This window comes from Solanum verrucosum, unplaced genomic scaffold (genome assembly GCF_900185275.1).
Source record: "Solanum verrucosum unplaced genomic scaffold, falcon-dt-bn FXZP01000280.1, whole genome shotgun sequence".
In the NCBI taxonomy this organism is placed as follows: Eukaryota; Viridiplantae; Streptophyta; class Magnoliopsida; order Solanales; family Solanaceae; genus Solanum; species Solanum verrucosum.
The window spans coordinates 799,509-819,525 of NW_026019982.1; the positions used below are offsets into that span (position 1 = coordinate 799,509).

At 37.7% G+C, this 20,017-nt stretch overlaps 1 protein-coding gene across 1 annotated transcript; it reads left to right on the plus strand.

The window, feature by feature from the left end:
• Positions 1-1,174: 1,174 nt before the first annotated feature.
• LOC125817744 (homeobox-DDT domain protein RLT2) lies at positions 1,175-19,338 on the plus strand. The gene is given in 19 exon segments (XM_049497291.1): positions 1,175-2,019; positions 2,331-2,834; positions 6,674-6,753; positions 8,975-9,376; positions 9,713-9,802; positions 10,454-10,618; positions 10,711-10,933; positions 12,282-12,382; positions 12,849-12,935; positions 13,024-13,170; positions 13,275-13,430; positions 14,214-14,423; positions 14,547-15,215; positions 15,292-15,843; positions 16,273-16,893; positions 17,020-17,124; positions 17,549-17,791; positions 18,266-18,986; positions 18,989-19,338. Coding segments are annotated over 19 exon segments (5,349 nt in total). The 5' UTR covers positions 1,175-1,826; the 3' UTR covers positions 19,069-19,338.
• The last annotated feature ends 679 nt before the right edge of the window (positions 19,339-20,017 follow it).

The window sequence follows — 20,017 nt, forward strand, 5'->3', positions numbered from 1 at the left end:
TCTGAAAAGCTATTTTTTAAAAAGTAATTTTGAAAATAAGCATATTTAGTAGCATTACCAAACATGCTCTAATAATTAATGGCTAATGCACTTTCTTTCAAAAACAACCGGAAAAAAAAAACACACTCTCTCCGGACAATTGTGAGTTTTCTAAAGGAATAAGATATTTAAAATTGAAAGCGAGTGATTTGATTTTGAGCTTGACACATATTTTTCCTTGAAAATTAAGGATAAAGTTGTGTTATAATATAACGAGAAGAGTATATTTAGACCGAAAATATAACGAGAAGAATATATTTAGATTGAACATATAACAAGGGGTATGTTTAAAATATTTCTAATAGTTTACGAGTATATTTAACTTTTTTTATATATTATATACTTATGCTCATTTTTACTTATACCATTTGAAAAATAAAAAAAATAATTAGTCCTTTTATTTTAAGTGTCAATTATTTTCTTAATAAATGAAATAATTTATGATATAGTTAAATTATTATTTTACTTAGGACTTTTTAAGAAATATGTCAAGTCAAACACAGACAAAAAAAAAAAAAACATCTATGAAAGGAGTATATAGTTAGACCCCTTTGACTAATTAATCAAACCATTATCTACTTAACATTTTATCTAAAACAAGATTAACACGAAACCTTTTTCCATTAACACGCCGTAAAAACTTAATGATAAAAAACGCAAAAATTGACTCCAATTATCTGGGGCCCACATTCATAATGCGGGAAATAAACTGAAACTCTTTCCCTTTTTCGCTCTTATCTTCACTCTCCTACACGCGCTCTCAAATAACTCCATCTAACGGCCATCACAGCGAGTGTACAACACTCTCCACCAAAGCGATTCACTCACACCTGACATCCTCGACCAGATCGTAGTACAAAAAGTAACGAACAAAATAACAAGAAAAAAAAAAAAAACCGGTCGGTCCTTGAATTTGAAGAGAGAGAAAGAAGTTGTGTTTTTTTTTTTTTAGAGAGAGAAAGGAAGAAAAAAAAAACTCCCAAAGCACAAAAGCACAAACCCATTTGTGAATCAAAACTTTGGGTTTTCAAAGAATCTGACAATACTAACCTTATACTATATATATATATACCCACCAAGAATTTTATACCAAGAAAAATAAAAGATTCTTTTTTTTTTTTTTTAATTTTTTGCCCCCCTTTTGGTTTCTTTATTATCAGAGAATGACAGAGTCAAATATAAACTATATTCATTTCATATTTTCATCATGTGGGTGTAACAATTTTCAAGAAAAGATTAGATTTTTGATGGGTGGGTATAATAAGATTAGTAGTAGAAAGAGAAAGCTTTGTTTTTGTGTTCATAGTTTTTCTTTCTTCTTTAATTTCATTAGTACTAGTATACTAGTAGAGATGCTGTTGGCAATAATAATTATTACTACTACTATATCAATTTCAAGAAAGAGTTAATTTATTATCAATATTTAGGCAAATCTCACCACACATCTCAATCAGAGAGTCCTTACAGGCTTACAGGGTGCTAGTCTTTATTTTACTTTTGGGGGCAAGAGAGAGAGAGAGTGTGTGTATAGATAATGCTTTCAGTTCAATATACTTTGTGGGTGTGTTTAATTTTCTGTCTTTTCGTCAATACCAAAAGCAACCAACCCCCAATTTCCTCTTTCTCTTTCTATAGCTGCTCTAACCCTAATTTAGAGAGAGAAGTAACAAAAAAGGGGGGATTTTGATGGATTGTAAGGGTGGCTGCTGCTATTTTGTAGTTGGGTTTTGATTATTTGGGGTGTAATTTATTTGGGGGGAAGTTAAAATTTGTATCTTGTTGCTGAAATGGAGTCTGATGGTGGTGGAAATGGAGAAGCTGATGTTCCTATGGCTGTTGCTGCTGCTGCTGCTACTAGTGATGCTGGAGTAAATGGAAGTTGTGATGCAGGAAAAAAGAAGGTACCAGAAGGGGAGCCTAAGGTTAAGAGGAAAATGAAGACTGCTTCTCAGTTGGAGATTCTTGAGAAGACTTATGCTAGTGGGTTATCTTGCTCTTTTCAATCTTTTTTTTAGTCTTCCCCATTTTGGTTTTTGATGGATTATTGGGTGTTGTAGTGTTTTTATGTTGTTAATTTTTGATTACTTATAGTGAGGGTGTATCGGAAACAAGGGTAAGGTCTGCATCCATTCAGTCCTTAGGACCCCACCTAGACCCCACTTCACTTGTGGGATTATATTGGATATGTTGTTGTTGTTATAATTGTTGATTAGTTATAGATGTTTATTTGTTGCATTTGGCGTTATAGGCTGCAAATTAATGGGGTTGAGTTAATTTTTTTAATTGTGTAGCTGATACTTATCCTTCAGAAGCATTGAGAGCAGAGTTGTCAGTAAAATTAGGCCTCTCTGATAGGCAACTGCAGATGTGGTTCTGCCATAGGAGGCTCAAGGACAGGAAAGCTACGCCAGTGAAGCGGCAGAAGAAGGAAGAAGCTTCACCTGCAGCAATGATTTCTTCTGGTGGACAAGGGGATGAGATGGCAGTGAGTGGTGAAATTGGGAAGGAGCATGTTTCTTGTTCTGGTTCAAGAGTAAGTCCGATTGGTCTCATGGACTTGCAGGTGCAACAACAGCTCCACCAGCGAGTTGTTCATCGACCTGGAACTGCAGTTCCTAGGTTTAGACCTGAACTGCCAGCTTTGAAGAGATATTATGAGCCACCTCAAGCTATATCTGAGCTTCGGGCAATCGCATTTGTGGAAGCGCAGTTGGGGGAGCCATTAAGGGAAGACGGACCTATTCTCGGAATGGAGTTTGATCCCTTGCCACCCGGTGCATTTGGTGCACCAATTGGTAAATTTACTTCCCATGCTTATTTGTCTCTTTGGAATTTGCATGAAGTTTGATGACTAGTGGATCAAAGTGTTCTGTGATATTACTGCTCGTATTGTTACACTGATGATAGTTAAATGTGCTAGGGTGTATTAATTTACTTCCATCCCCTTTGGTATGTTCATGGTATTGGACCTCTATTCCTCAAATTCATACTATATTGCCTATCAAAATGTTTATATTTCTGATTCTATTCTGTCGACTGAAGATACTGATGTGGATGTACGCTATATTCCAGCTGCTGAAATTTCTGTGCCATTGTTTTAAAATTAGTGGCCTGTTTGGATGGGCTTATAATAAGTAACTTATAAGTCAAAAGCTAAAATCCATAAGTAGAGGATACCCTACTTTTAGCTTATTTTTTTTAAAAAAATTAGCCTAAAAGTTGGTGCTTAAAAGCACTTTTTAACCTTTCCAAACATCTCCAAAACAAAAAATGTACTTAAAAGCTAAAAGCACCTAAAAATAAGTTAATCCAAACAGGCACTAAGTGCTGTTGCTTTCGTATTGGCCCGTCTCCAAGTAATTCCTCTTTGCAGATACAAGTAATTTGACTTCGTTCTCCATTTCATTTTTAACCTTTATGCAACTCAAGTGGTTTGTTAAAAATGATTAAACTCCTTGAAACATGCATAAGGACTTATTGGCTTTTTCCCCGGTGAAGTGGTGGTAAGAAAGTGGCACCAAAAGTGGTTTGGCATGCTGTATAGCAGTGTTTTGCATAAACCTACAAAAAATGAAGCCAAAAGTTGTTAAGCAATCTGCACATCATTATCCGTTGCATCAAACAAAATTATACTCCCTCTGTCCCTAATTACTTGTCAACTTTTGAATTGACACACCTTTTAAGAAAACAATGATTGACAATAGCGATCTTACCATTTTACCCCTATTAATTATGAAGTGGATGTATTAAAAATTTAAGATTTTCAAGAAGTTCTACCTTTTTCAAAATTAATTAATTGAGGGTATAATAGGTAAAAAAAAATTGTCCTTTCTTGATTTGTCAAAATGGACAAGTAAAAAGGGAAAATTGTACAAGTAATTAGGGACAGAGGGAGTACCTTCTAAGAAAAAATTCTCATGTGCAAATGTTAACTTTCTCAAAAAATAAATAAAAATTCTCCTCTGCTGAATTCAAGTACAGTTTCCACACCTTTCAGTTCAACCATCATAATTTATGGCACAATTTAGGCATCTTAAGCGTTTTTGTTACTTTGTCTTTGCGCCCTTTTTATTATTTATTGCTCTTTAATTGATTTCTTGTAAGGTTTTCTTAATTTGCATTTTTTTTAATCAAGATATTGGACACAACGCCTTGATTTGCATTGTTGAGTTCCTCTTTGTTCTCTGTTCCAGTGAAAGTTGGAACTCCCGAAGATTGCCCATTCTTCTTAAGCTTTCATCTTGAGTTTCCCATTTATGTATTTCCTTCCAATTCTATCATCAGCCTTTGGGTGGTTCTTAGTTGGGGAGGAGTGGAAAATAACATCTTCTCTTGTAACTCTTCTTTTTGGCTGTTTGATAGGAAATTACAAGTTGTATTACGACATATAGCTGCAGCGTGTGCTTTTGTGCCTCTCCAAAGTGTTCCTGAATAGTTGTGAAACTGTATAAATAGCTTGTGCAAAAAATGGGGACTTGGGACAAAGTATTACTCCCTCCGTTTCAAAATAAGTGGTGTTTTTAGCTTGGATACACCCCTTAAGGAAACTACTCAGTCCTAGAAAATAAGAAGTGTTTTACTATCTTACCCCTAATTAAATGCCTTGAAGAAAGAAGTGGTTCTTTAATGGTGTAAAACTTAATGTACTAAAATATGGGTAATTTTGGAAGAAAAACTTAATTCTTAGTGTTTTGAAATAAAATGAAAAGGTAAAATCACCACTTATTTTGAAACAGGGAGTACAAACTATGCTACTTCCTCTGTCCCAATTTATGTGATGTAGTTTGACTGGACACGAAGTTTACGAAGTATGGCGAAGACTTCGCAATGTTCCAAAACTACCCTTAAAAGAGTACAATTTTGTGGACTTGTTGCCAAATTAGTGGGACCCAACATAGCTAAAATGTTGATAGCGTCATTAAATATTTGCCAAATAAGGAAATATATCATTCTTTTTAGGATTGACTAGAAAGGAGAATGTGTCATATAAATTTGGACAGAGGGAGTACAAATCCCGTGCTTGCTTACATATTGGAAAAAGTGAATACAAAGTAATCATTCGTGTGACCTACTATATGCTAAGGAAAACTAACAAGAACCAGGCTAGGCCCAGTGTTATCAAAGGCGAAAAGCGCATAAAAGCTCTTCTAAGGTCCGTTGGGGATTTAAGCTTTGCGCAAATAAAGTGTGGGCTTTAATGCAAAAAGGCGCAAAGGGAGAAAAAATAGAAATATATATGTTTAGTCCAAGACTAATAATTATAAACATGAATGACATATATGTCCAAAGAAATTGAAAAAAAATATGATAAAGTGAAATATCAATTGTTTAGTGTCACTTCTTCAGAAGCTCATTGGCAAGGAAAAGTTAGCCCTAGAACCTTGATGACAACACTGAAGCGCACATAAAGCAAGGCGAAGCGCTCAACACGTTTTGAGCGTCGCTTGAGGGCTTGAGCGCACTTAAAGCGCGCCTTTGACTACACTGGCTAGACCTCCCCCTTCTGTGCACCTTCTTGCTATTGAATATCAACATTCAATTAGAAAGTTCAAAAGAAGAAATTAGAGCTTTAGTATCATCCACAATGTGTCCAAAGCTAGTATCATCCACAATGTGTATGAATATCAACATTCAATTAGAAAGTTCAAAAGAAGAAATTAGAGCTTTAGTATCATCCACCATGTGTCCAAAGCTAGGGTCGGGTCTTGTTGTGCATGGACTCTAGACAACCTGTTACAAAACCCCATCAGCCCAGGTCAGGTGACTTGAAAAGACCAAACATGGACCACCCGCTAAGAAAGTGGTAAATAAGGCAAGTGCGGGAGAACTAAGTGCTCCTTTGGCCTCAACCTTGCTGCTGAAACTATGCCCGACTGATTACTTAAAGCATATGATGAAATTATCATTTTAATATACTTATAAAGAAAAAAAGAAAGTGTATAGTTAATTTCTTTGGCTTCCAATTTTCTCATGGGTTTTTTTCGCGAGTTTTTTCTTGGTCCTTACTAACTTACCCTTTACCTTCCATCTAAAATACTACGAGCTGTTTTAACTTCTCGTGGTGAGAAGTACTAATAGAAAATTAGTCTTGAGAAAAGAAACCTTGTGTACTCTGTACACGAATCAGTGAGAACAATTATTAGTCGCTTATGTGTTGGTTTTTTAGGATTTGCTGGAAGTATACTTTTTGAAGAATTTGCTTTGATTTGCCTGTATAATTGTCTGCTTTCCATATTACTTTTTTCAAAACCCAAAAAGAGAGAGAGAGAGAGAGAGAGCTGTGATTGCTTTTCAGGCCCTAGCCACTGAGGGAAGTAATTGGAGCCTCCATTGGATGAACACTGATAAACTTAAAAGACATGTGATTTTCTGAGGGGCTTAATTTGGATTGACATACACTGTTTATTAAATTTTGTAAATGTATTTGTTCACCAGTGTCATGTATATTTTGGTTTCTGCAAGTTGATATGCTCCTGCTAGTTCTGAAAATGTAAAGAATGTGCTATAGTCGATCTTCCTCGGTCTTCATTTCTGTTGGTTATTTCTCTCAGTTGTATATGCTTATACAATGTGGCCCCTATGTTGTGAAGGTATGTTTAAAGTTGATGAGTGTTTTTCTTTCTGCATGCAACAGTGGCAGCCATGCAGCACAAACCCGCCGGACGACCTTTTGAAGCTCAAATCTACGAGAGACCAGATGTTAATGCAATCAAGGTCAGCCTCTTCACTTGCTTATTCCAATCCATATGTGTTAACAATGTTCAGATCTTTTTATGAAACAATTAGTAAGTCTGATTAGAGGTGATGAAGAATGAAGTCATACAACTGATCCAAAAAAATAAAACGAAGTCACTCAACGTTTGTATCAGCTAAAAAACATGGAAGATAAGCACCCAAAGGTTGGGGCCTCAGGCCTAGTGGTCAATGAAGTGCGTTGAGAGCCATAAGGTGTATGTTCAATTCCCAAGGGAGGCAAAAACACTAGGTGATTTCTTCTCATCTGCCCAACTTTGGTAGATAGAGTTACCTGGTACCTATGCGGGGTTGAGGTAGCATGTTTGGCAGAATTAGTCGAGGTGCGCGCAGGTTGACCTGGACACCACGGGTATTAGTCAAAAGAATGGAAGATAGTTAGAAATATTCGTTTAGTAGACCACTTGTGGGATTACACAGGGTATGTTGTTGTTGTAGTAGACCACTTGCTCTACCTTATAAATATTATTACGGTATGAAAGATTGTTTTGTTTTGTCTGGTTAATGGCCAAGGAAGCAGTCCTTACACAGGACAATGTAATGAAGAGGGGGATAACCTTGTGTTCCAGGTGTTTCCAATGTGGTGAAACATCTTAGACTGTTAACCATCTATTTTTACATTACAAGTACACCATCATTTGTGGAGAATATTCCTAAGCCTCAAAGGCATCTCCTGGACAATGTCCAGGAAGGTGGCTGAGGCATTACTATGCTGGGAGGAAGCAGGTGTACTGTGTACATGCTAAGGACAGAGGTCGATGGAGAATTATCCCGGGGGCTATCTGGTGGGATGTTTGGAAAGAAAGGAACTCAAGATGTTTTGAGAGCATAGAGAACAATGTGCAGAAAGTTAAACTAAACTGCATTTTACTTTTAGTCTTTTGGTGTAATCAATTATACTCAAATGACATTGTCTCTATTATTGATGTGCTAGACTCAATCTAGACATAGAGAAGTGAAATCAGGAGTACACTTGTATATAAGGTTACAGTACAATCCATGTACTGTTTTATGATATAATACAAATTTACCAAGTTCAAAAAATATAAAAATAAAAATAAAACATTGTTTTCTTAGTAGAAGCTGATACCTTTTATCCAGTGTGATCAAAGGCAAAAAACATACAAGTTCTAAGGTTTGATGGGGCTTGAAGCACAAAACTACATTGAAGAGCGACCCAAATGGAGAAAAAATACAAATATATATGTGTAGTCCAAGACTTAAAATTATAAGCATGAATAACATATATATATTAAGCCCCCCAAGGCCTAGCTCAAGAGACAAAAGGTGGAGGATTTATGGCTTAGATCGCAGCCCCACACCATGCAAAGCAAAGCCTGGTATTTAAGTGGAGAAGGGTAGAGGGGCGGGCCCATTATCCACCGATTTTAGAAGGTTGTGATTGGTCCAAAGGGCGGGTCACAAACGGATTTCTCGGTTATAAAAAAAACAAACATATATATTAACAAAGAAATTGATTTTTTTCTTATGATAAAGTGAATATCAATTCTTTAGTGTCGCCTCTTTAGGATTTACGCTCATTTGCAAGGAGCAGTATGCCTCAGAGTCTTGATGACGGTTCCCACTAAGCTAGGCGAAGTGCTCATTGCTTAACATGTTTTGCACCTTCATTTGTTTTCTTCTTCTTCATGGATTTAGATGTTTAATTTTCCACTAGTTTGGTTCATCTTTTATTCAGTACCTTATGACTCTTGTAGTGACACACTGACACCTGTCATTCGTGGGGTCACTAAAAAAATGTGCAAACTTTACTTCTGTTACATATGGTTATGTGATTGGAGTAATAAAAGGTTTCAGGTTCTGCAAACTAATTGGACAATTGTGATTGAAATTTATTTAGCATGATTGATGTAACTATTCTCAATTGCTGATTCCTGGATAATTCATAGCGAAAAGGTGAAAAGAGTCACAAGCTGATGAAGGAAAGAAGACCATATTGTAGTTAAGGGCTAGTTTAAGGCATGTAAAATGCTTGCTGTTGTATATTTCTAAAATAACAAAAATTTGGAGCTAGAGAAATTATAAAGGAAAAGAGGATTTATATGTTTATCAGGTATATCATCTTTTGTTTCAGATGATGAGGATTTTTAGTGATATGCATATATTAGATTAACTCCTACAGTATTGGAGGAGAATTAACAATTCAGAAATTTCATGCCAGGGTACTACAAGGACTTTGCGTGAATACCAGTTTCTTCCAGAGCAACCATCAAATAGAAGCGATAGCTATGAACAATCTGTACCATCTCATCATTACCGTTCAACTGAAGTTCAGAGCACCAGAGCCATCTTATCAACTGGGAGGTCATTTATTCATGGGAGTGAACAAGTGGCCTCTGGATGCAGTATTCCTGGTCAGATCCCGACTTTAAATCTTCTGCCTCAAGGGAGGCAGGGTCACATATCTCCAACTTCTGCTGAGGCTGTTCCACAAAGATCTCTTGTGAACATTGAAGTGGAGGCTAATTATAGTGGTCAGCCAATGATGGCGTTGGAGAGTCCATTTATGCCTTCTGATAAAAGAGTCATCCATGACGAGGAACGGTTGGAAAGAAAGCGAAAGGTTTCAGCAGATACCTATTCTTCTTCTTCTTCTTTTGGATTTAGTGCTAATATTCTTTGGAAATTTGTACAGGAACACATAAGAACATATGTTACCTCCCTCTGACTAGAGCCCTTTGGTGCTGCGTTTCTGTTTATACACAAGTTGTAACCTGTTAAAAAAATAGCATATGTTACCTTAATCTTGTCTGAATTTGAAAATTTTGTAATTATCTTTTAAAATTTTCCTTAAAGAGGTGAACAAAAATCTTTATACAAATTTTATCTTTCTTGGTAAGAGAGCTGTTTCTCTGCTTGTGTCTTGGCCTTTATAGTTGTTTACATATGTGTCTTGCAGAGTGAAGAGATAAGAATCTCAAGGGAAGTGGAGGCCCATGAGAAGAGGATCCGGAAAGAGCTTGAGAAGCAAGACATGTTACAAAGAAAGGTCTCTCCTCCTTTTAATCGCAAAATGTTCTGTTCGTGAGTTGGGATGGATGTGTTATTTACTTGCAATCATTTTGTTCTTTTGGTACATAAAACAACTCATGAATGCTACACCAATATGGTGCTAATCTACAAAATGTCTAGATTCTGTATACAGTATAAGCATCCCATCAACTAGGCAACTATCTATACTAGTAGGTATGTTTTACTGTGTTGTATACCAGAGGCTAGGATATTCCCTCCTCTGTTTTGTGCATCTACTATATATACAACAGCCGAGGATCTCATCCTGGCTTTAACCCAAAAATAAAGGTATGTTTTGCTTGCATCAGAAATGCAAATGTAACATAAGATAATTTATGACCTTGACCACAGATATTCATTTACTTAGAAATTATCTCCTACCTCTCTCTCTCTCTCTCTCTCTCTCTCTCCCCCCATAAAAACCAAAAAAAAAAAGTAGTTCTGCATAGCTTCTTTTTTCTAGCTCCCAGATTACCTAATCTCCAACCTGACATTTGAGTCTGCCACTGTTCTAGGCAGTACTCATTGAATGTTAAATTTGAAACCTGAGGCCTACACCTCTGACAAAATTTTAATGTAGCAGAAGGTGGTCCTAATCCTTGAAATCTTAATAATTGCTTATCTGCAGAGAGAAGAGCAAATGAGGAAAGATATGGAAAGACAGGACAGGGAAAGGCGGAAAGAGGAAGAAAGACTGCTCCGCGAAAAGCTGCGTGAGGAAGAGAGGTATCAGCGTGAGCAAAGGCGTGAGATGGAACGAAGAGAGAAGTTTTTGCAGAAAGAGTCTATGAAAGTAATTCATTTTGAAATTTCTTATCAGAGGCATGCCTATTTTGATAGTTTTAGGCAGAGTATTGAGTTTGTTTCCTCCCTTACCTCCTGTAGGCAGAGAGAATGAGGCTTAAAGAAGAAATGCGCCGAGAGAAGGAGGTTGCAAGGCTTAAAGCGGCTAACGTAAGGGCTACTGCCCGAAGAATAGCGAAAGAATCAACAGAATTAATTGAAGATGAACGTCTGGAATTGATGGAGCTAGCAGCCTCAAAGAAGGGTTTGCCCTCAACATTGTCACTTGACAGTGAAACTCTACAAAATCTAGAAGCATTTAGAGGTAGTTCCCATAACATATACTTAACATGTGGTAGAAGTTTGTTCTTGTATATTGATCAGAAATTTACTTGCTACTACCTGAAAATTAAGCTTGGTAAACAGCCTCTTGAAGAAATGCAAGGTAAGGGAGCATACAAAAGACCCATGTGGTTCAGCCTTTCCCTGGACCCTAGACATAGCTTAGTGCACTTGTTGCCCTTTATCTGCTGTTGAATGTTTCTTTTCAGAGTCATATATGTGGCTTCAAGTCTTTGTTGAGTTCTTCAGTTCTGTTATTTCATGAGAAAAATGCTCTCATCTTTACTACTGAATACTCCTTCCCATCCCATTTCATATGACACTATTTTACTGGGTGCATAGTGTGAGATGTTATTTCGACTTGTCTATTACATAAGGAGGAGGGGAAGAAAATATTATATGTAGTGATTAGTTGGATACAGTAAACGTGGGATCGAGGTCAAACTAATTGAATTTGATTTCTCTTACTGGAAAAAGAGAATCTTAAACTTGTGTAAGTTTTGTAAATAATACCATCTGGGAAAGTACACCTTGGCATGTCCAACATAAAAGAGTGTCATATAAATGGGACAGGGGGAGGTCAAGGAACATAATTTTTTTTCTCCTCATTTAGTAAAGTGAATCTTTAATTTCCACAGGATTTATGCTTTGTTTTGTTTCTGACACTGCTTTCATTCTTTTCCCTGTGGATGAAAGCATGTTTGTGCCTATTGATAGTCTTTCAACAGAAACTGAGTTTCTCTCTCTCCTTTTATTTTAATTCTGTATTCCTTTTTATTTTATGGTTAGAGAGAGTGGATGGTCTTTGAGTATTAGTATCTCATGCCCTTTTCAGATACAGTTGACGGACATGCTCACTGACTTATTATGTACTGAAATGCCCTGTTTGCATTTGAATGAGCACTCTTTACTCAAAAGTCGAAACCTATGAACCATTCATTTTTCTTTCTTCCATGGTTTATGTTTTGAAAAAATATTTGAGAAGTCCAAATGACCAGGATTTTGCTCCTTCCTTTTGATCGGAAATAAACTTCAAAGAAACCATTCTCTGTTTGGTTAATGATTTGTTATTTTGTTAACATTACGCCTTGTCTGACTTAAAGTTGATTCTAATGAATTATGCAGTTGTATGGATCTAGCTGATATGATTCTTGTAATGTACACTTACAAATACAGGGGGATATATTATTATATTTTGAAATATCTTGAGAGCAATTGAACGGCATTTTCCCCCCTTTTCATTTCAGACCAATATTGATTGTTACTAGTGGTTCCTCTATTATAACTGTTCTCTATTCAGGATGCTAAGTATAAATTAATTTATTCTTCAGATTTGCTCAATGAATTTCCACCAAAGAGTGTCTGCCTGAGAAAGCCATTTGAAGTTGAGCCATGGATATGCTCTGAGGAGGACGTGGGTAATCTGCTTATGGTATGACCATTTACCATCTTCTTCTTATTTAAAACACAGTTCTTTTTTATTTATCATTTTATTTTGAGGAATGGAGCTCTTGTTTGGTCTGTGGTGGTGCTGTGGAGATCTCCACGTAATTTTGAAACAAGTACATCCTAAAATGTCAACATTTTACAATTTTTGAATTGGCTGATAACGTTTTGGAAGGCAAGGGGTATTAAGATCAAAGATAACTATGAACTTATTGTGCTCCCGTAGATAAAAACCTTGTATTTCGTGGACATTACTGTTGATATTCATTGTATTCTGCCCATCAGCAGTAAAGTTTTTGTATTTGGACTGGAGTCGAATGAAAACCATGTAACTCCTACAGGGTTATTTCTCAACCAGATTATATGGTGAAATTAACCCTATAAGCATCTGGGGTTGCTTGGGTTTAATTGGGACATTTTCTAAGTATATCTTTTGTCCTTCCTCTCTTCAGGTTTGGAGATTCTTAATTACTTTTTCGGATGTTCTCCATCTCTGGCCATTCACTCTGGATGAGTTTGTACAAGCATTTCATGATTATGTAAGTAAACACTTTTTTTTTGGATCTACAGTTTTGAATTTTTCCAGATTAATTGCATAGATATAATATTAGGACACTCTACTTTCAGGATCCAAGGCTGCTCGCAGAAATACATATTGCTCTTCTCAAATTGGTAATAAAAGATATTGAAGATGTTGCTAGAACACCTGCCAGTGCAGTAGGAGCAAACCCAAACACGAATCCTGGAGGCGGACACCCTGATATAGTCGAAGGGGTAGATTTTTCATGTTATTGGTTTTTGCTGCTTGTCTGGTTAGGAATGTGATGTGTTTTGTTGCCCATCATTGTGAAATGTTTTAGTCATGTACTTTGTAACAGGCATATGCATGGGGTTTTGACATAAGAAGTTGGCAGAGCCACTTGAATGCCCTGACGTGGCCTGAAATACTGCGGCAATTTGCACTTTCTGCTGGTTTTGGGCCCAAGCTAAAGAAACAAAGTGTTGAACCAGCTTATCCACGTGATGAAAATGAGGTATGATCTTCCTTTTCCTTTTATTCACCTCCACAAGAAATTGGTCTACCAACCACAACAAGCCCACTGAAATCCCACAAGTGGGGTCTGGGGAGGGTAGAGTGTATGCAGACCTTACCTCTACCTTGTGAAGGTAGAGAGGCTGGTGCCAAATTCAGATTATTAAATGCCAGTTGATTGCAGTAGTGGCGCAAAAAGCTTGCTCTGCTAGTTAGCTTAGAAGGCTGTTGATGAGCTTTATTTCAGTAATTTTTTTGGATATTCAATAGTTTTAAGCAATTTAGCAAACATTATGATGATTGTCTCAATTGACTGATGCCCTGATTTTGAATGTATCTTATGGGGGTTACTTATCTCAAAAATATAAAATAAGACAAAATAAAACTATACATATGTTGGGATGTAGTGTTCGTCAAGAAAGTTTTTCCTATTCATCTTATTCTATTTCTAATCATGTAAGAGAAGTGCTCATTGCTCAATACTCTAGTATACTAGTCTAGGTACTGTTTTTTACTTATAATGCTGCGTCGGGGTTATCTCGTGCAAACCTCAAGTATTTTCACTAGGTGCCCGCTGCCTCCCACCAGTACAAGTATTGGATAACATGTTCCACCAAGCCCAGGCAATACTAGGTGCTTCTGATGCCCAGTTTATGCATTTTGCCATTGGAGTATAGAACAAGTTGGATCTAACTTGTTAAACTCATTTGTCATGTGATTTGATTCCCTTTTTATTCATGTGGTTTCTCTTATCATGTCACCTCCAACTTGGTTGCTTCTACAGTGTAATAATGGGGCAGATATCATTTCCAACTTACGAAGTGGAGTTGCTGCTGAGAAAGCAGTTGCCAAAATGCAAGAGAGGGGCTTCTCTAATCTGCGGAGATCTAGGCATCGATTGACACCTGGAACAGTCAAATTTGCAGCATTTCACGTTCTTTCACTTGAGGGAAGTAAGGGCCTTAATATCCTTGATGTTGCTGAAAAGATTCAGGTACTTTTGCCGAACCTTATTATCTGGAAGTTGGTGAAGGATTTAGGTAATTTGGGGATCATGTGATGCTGTTTCCTGCTGTTCTTTTAGCTGACTTATCTTTTTCTTTTTTTTGGGGTGAAGAAATCTGGTCTTCGGGATCTGACAACCAGCAAGACACCTGAAGCATCTATTTCTGCTGCATTATCGAGGGATACAAAGCTTTTCGAGAGAACAGCTCCTTCGACATATTGTGTACGTGATCCTTACAGGAAAGATCCTGGTGATGCTGATGCCATTCTCTCCGAAGCTAGGGAAAAAATTCGAATGTTTAAAAATGAGTACGTGAATGGAGAAGAAGCAGAGGATGTTGAGAAAGAGGTTGAAAGGGATGATGAGTCTGGAAGTGATGCTGCTGACGATCCTGAAGTTGATGATTTAGTCTCCGAGCTAAAATTTCCAGAGACTCCTGAGACCCATAAAATCGACAGAACTGATGGACAGAGTTCTAGTTTTGACTTGACTCAGACACCAGAAGATCTCAGTATGCAGAATTCAACCGCAATAATGCATTCAGTAAACTTCAGGGAGTTAAAAGCAACTTCCGGGGATCAATCAGCTGCAAGTGGTGTTGATGCAGGTAATCTTGATCAAGAAGATACAGTCATTGATGAAAACAATGCTGGTCAAAAATGGGTTCAAGGGCTTATGGAAGGGGAGTACTCTGATCTCACTGTTGAAGAGCGCCTTCATGCGCTTGTTGCCTTGATTGGTATTGCAAATGAGGGGAATTCTGTTCGCCTTATATTAGAGGTTTGTTGATAATGATGTCTTGGATGCTTTCCTTGTCAATTTTTCTATCAGTGAACTTAGTTTGAAATCTTTTCAGGAGCGACTGGAAGCTGCATCTGCATTGAAGAAGCAGATTTGGGCTGAGGCACAGCTCGATAAACGTCGTTTCAAGGAGGAGTTCTTACTGAAGGTACAATATCCATCAGTTAGAAGCAACACTGAACAGCTTTGCTCAGTTACTTCCATGGAGGCAAGGCAAAGTCCATTGCTTTCTGTTGGTCACAATGAGGTGGCAGACATACCTTCACTTCTGCAAGAAGCCTTGCATAAATTGCCAGATGAACCCAATAATCCTAGTAATGTTGCTGTAGAAAAAACTTGCCAAATGCAAGAGACGTATGGAGGTCAGGATAATTCGCAGCTCCAGCATTTTGCATATGTTGCTGAAAAGTCGCGTTCCCAGCTGAAAGCTTATATTGGCCATAGGGCTGAAGAGACTTTCGTTTATCGGTCTCTGCCCCTTGGTCAAGATCGCAGACGTAACCGGTACTGGCAGTTTATCACATCACCCTCTCGAAATGATCCAGGTTCTGGCAGGATTTTTGTGGAGTTACGTGATGGTAGATGGAGGCTAATTGATTCTGAAAAGGTAGTAAAATTCAATTTCTATTTCAACCTTCTGCATCAGTAGCTTTTGTGCAACAGTTTTGCCATTAGTTACCATTATTTGTTTTGAGGGAGCTAGTTTCACCTTACCTCATCTGGATTTATGTGCATTATCAATAATACCCCTTCCCCCCACCCACACACTTTTTTTTGTGGTAAAACCCAACCCCAAACACCTCTGTCCAGGAGCCAACAATACCACCATCCTTAATGGTGAGTGGAGGGTCCTTACCACATCCATTTCTCATTTCTGGATTATGTTTACCCTTTTCTTACCCTGTTAGAGGTTGTATTTTTAACCTACTAGACCTGCTATAGAGGCTAATGATCAAGGTTCATATATATATATATATATGTATGTGTGTGTGTGTGTATATTTATTTATGATAAAATTTCTTTCTTCTACGTGTAGGATTTCAATTGTTTAATGGCTTCTTTGGATATTCGTGGTATTAGAGAATCTCATTTGCATTCAATGCTTCAAAATATTGAAGCAACTTTCAAGGGAACTGCTATGAGGCATAAGTACACTGAAGTGAAACTTGATAACTCCGTGAAAGAGCATACTTCTGAAACAGTACCTAGCATTGATTATTGTTCAAACACTGGTAGCTCTAAGAGCACAATCTGTGTATCAAACCATGAAACATCAGAACCTTCAACTTCCTTTCTTATTGGGTTTGGAAGGAACAAAATGGAGGACACTGATGCCTTGAGGAGATATGCTGATCTAGAGAAGTGGATGTGGGAAGAATGTGTTCATCCCCAGTTTCTATGTGCAAGGAAGTATGGAAGGATGAGATGTGAAAATTTGATCAGTACTTGTAATAATTGCCATGACACATACTTCTTGGAAGATAAACACTGTCCTTCTTGTCATAGGACATTCAGTCCGGCAAAGAGTTCATATTTTTTGGAGCATGTTGCTCAATGCAAAGAAAAATTGGAGGATCTATTTTGGCCCCTGTGTATCATGGATTCATTACCTCCTCTTCGAGTTAGATTGCTAAGAGCGCAGTTAGCTTCAGTGGAGGTAACATACTCTTTCCTACATTGGATCTAGTCTCTGGCTTCTGTATCGACTTCTGAAAGAACATTATGCTTGTGACTTCTTCTATATGTGCTTTTGATTTCATGGAAGGTGATATTTGTTTTATAGGCCTGTATCCCTCCTGAGGCTCTTCAGCCTGTTTGGTCAGAATTATATCGAAGATCTTGGGGTTCAAAGTTGCATATTGCTTCAGCAGCTGGTGACCTCCTTCAGGTCCTTTTGTTGTCTATAGTTTTTCTAGTTTTTACACATAAGTTTCCTGGTATCTAATCATGAATATCAACCGGAATTATTAGCTTATCAATATTTACTGAGAGATTCATCAAAAATGTTAGAGAAAGACATAATAATTACTCAGTGCTATGTTGCTCGGGATCTCCAAAATTGTTGCCACACCCGTGTTGGATTCTCCAAAATGCACCACTTTTGGAGTATCTGACACACACCCGTTGACATTTTTGAGGAGTCCAAGCAACACAAGACTGAGAGTCACTACTTTAGCATCACAAACGTAAAGCACACCCTATCTGACCTTAGTTGTCTTTTCTTCTGTTAGTTGTTCTTGTTGCACATTTTCTGTAGAAGTTCTCTATCTGAATAACATTGTTAACGGTCTTTTCCTGTGTCTGTCTCTTAGATTCTGACATTATTGGAAGGTGCTATCAAGAGGGAATATTTGATATCAAATTATGAAACTACAAATGAGTTGTTGGGTGCTGTTAGCAACTCCAATCTTGATGGCATGGCAGCGGTGTTACCTTGGGTTCCTCACACAACATCTGCTGTTGCACTTAGGCTTATGGAACTTGATCGCTCCCTCTGTTATACACAGCAGCAGAAAGCTGATTCTCTGAAAGATGACGAATCTGCAGATTTCATTGTAAGCTTCTCATTCTGTTGTTCTGACCTAATAGATAGCAGTTTCATCAGATTTGAGGAATGTTTGGACTTAAGAGTGAGTAATTTTTTTTTTAAGGATTTCATTCTCTTGCATCACTCCAACATTTCTCCCGCTTGAACCCCAGAATATGATTCATGAAACATTCCCCTCATTGAATCCATGATAATGTTTTAGATTATGCCTGTTTTGTCCCTATTACAGTCAATGATTTGCTGGTTTCAACCTCCAATTTCTTATAAAAAGTGGGTTGTGTGGGGGACTTTGAACATCTGATTTCTCATTTAAGAGGACCACTTTGATTTTGCACTAAATAACAATTTTGGATTCTTCGCCTGCATGCATCACATATATGTTCTGATGGCTCTTTTTCTGCTCTAGAAATTGATTCTGTAAATTTTTTAAGCTTCTGCTGGGTGACTTCATATTCATTGAATTTTTCCGTATATGCCTCAGACGTTTAAAACTAATTATGCTGACATGAAGAGAGCTGCGAGGGTTATATCTGCTGAAGCTCGTGAATATGAAAAGCTAGAGCCAGATTATTCAGTTAAGGTAGGAGGTGGACATGCTAATTCAGGACAGGGGCGTAATCGTGTAAGAGGAGGAGCTCATTGTCGCGTCCGTGGAGGCAAATCTCAGAGAAAAGTCAATGCATCCAGATCTGACTCTGCCCAGAGAAGTTCAACAAAGAACAGTGACAGACTAGACCACCTTCCTGCCTGGAAAGGTCGAGACCGAGGCAAAGGAAGACGTAAAAGAGGTCGTCGCTCAGTTCGTAATAGACAAAAGCCAGTCAAGAATGTGGAAGAAGTTACGCCCGAAGAAGTGCCCATCACCAGTCAGCAAGATTGGAACGAAGTTGAAGATGAAGAAACACCTCAATTTGAGGCGCCTGATAATGACAGTGATTCTGGAACATCAGGAAGTGAAGATTATAAAGGCCAAACAACCGTCAATGATTATGAAGACTTAACGGTTGTTGACTACGGTTCTTTCAGTGGTAGAAATGATCATGCATCAACCAGTGTGAGTTACAGCATTGGCCAACGTTATACTGAAACTGCTGTAGATGGAGATGGTATTGGTGATTACGAGGATGACCATGATGAAGAGGATGAGGAAGATGGATTGGCCAATAAAAATGTCCAAAGATACTTTGATGGCGAGTCTGATGAAGAGGGGATAGATATATGGATGAAGATCTTGTTGAAACCCCAAATAAAGATTCAGAATCATCTTCCGAGTATAGTGATTGACAACAGTTCTTGAACACTGCAGTGGAACCCAAAGGGTATTTTCTCCTCATGAGTGCGAAAGAGAGGAAGGTTGATGGATATATTCTCTACGCGTCTTACGCTCATCAAGAAGCGATAATGTTGTGAAAGAATCATTAGTTCTAATTCTAACTGTTTATAGTTAGCATCCAACTTGAAAATAGTACAGTGCTCCTCTTTACACTAACATATGTATTAGTATTACATCTCATGTAATCTAATGTGGTTATATATTTGGCGTTCTTTTCCTGTCCATATGTTGTCAATACTCACACAAATAATGCTATCGGTTTACATGTGCATACTAGCATTTTGCTGCTGATCCCGGCACCTTGGGTCGGAAGCTGGTTGCAAAGTAAAGAAGGGTGAAACACTTGGTCTCGGCACCTTGGGTCGTGTTACAAAATGTACAGTCATATCTACTCATAGCATAATTATAGGTAGAGATCTTTAGGAATCTTAGAGATATTTAGGGATATTTTCTGATTTTATTTCCTTAGATAGATTTACATATACACCTACAAATAGCTCTTATTCTTGGATAATACAACAAGGAAATTGGTCCATTGTGTCTATATTTTATATGGTATCAGAGCATTATATGTTCTTTGTCAGTCAGAAAGCTCACTGGAGCTTACCGGAATTCGGTCAGTGTTCGTGAATGAAATTAGTGAGCTTGAATTTAGTTTCTGCTACGCGTGAGTGGACCAAGCTTGGTCCGACTTTCTTTTCCAGCATCGGCTTATCATTTCTGGCTGATTGGCGGTGATCCCCTAATTATAGGACCAATTTTTCCGAGAAGAAAACCCTCCAAACAGAATCTGTGGACCCTCTGTGGTCAGGTTTGAGACTTCTCTGTTTGTTGCTAATTATACTTGATTATGGAAATTGTGTATTAGTGCAGTAGTGGAATTGTTGCTTGACCAACTTG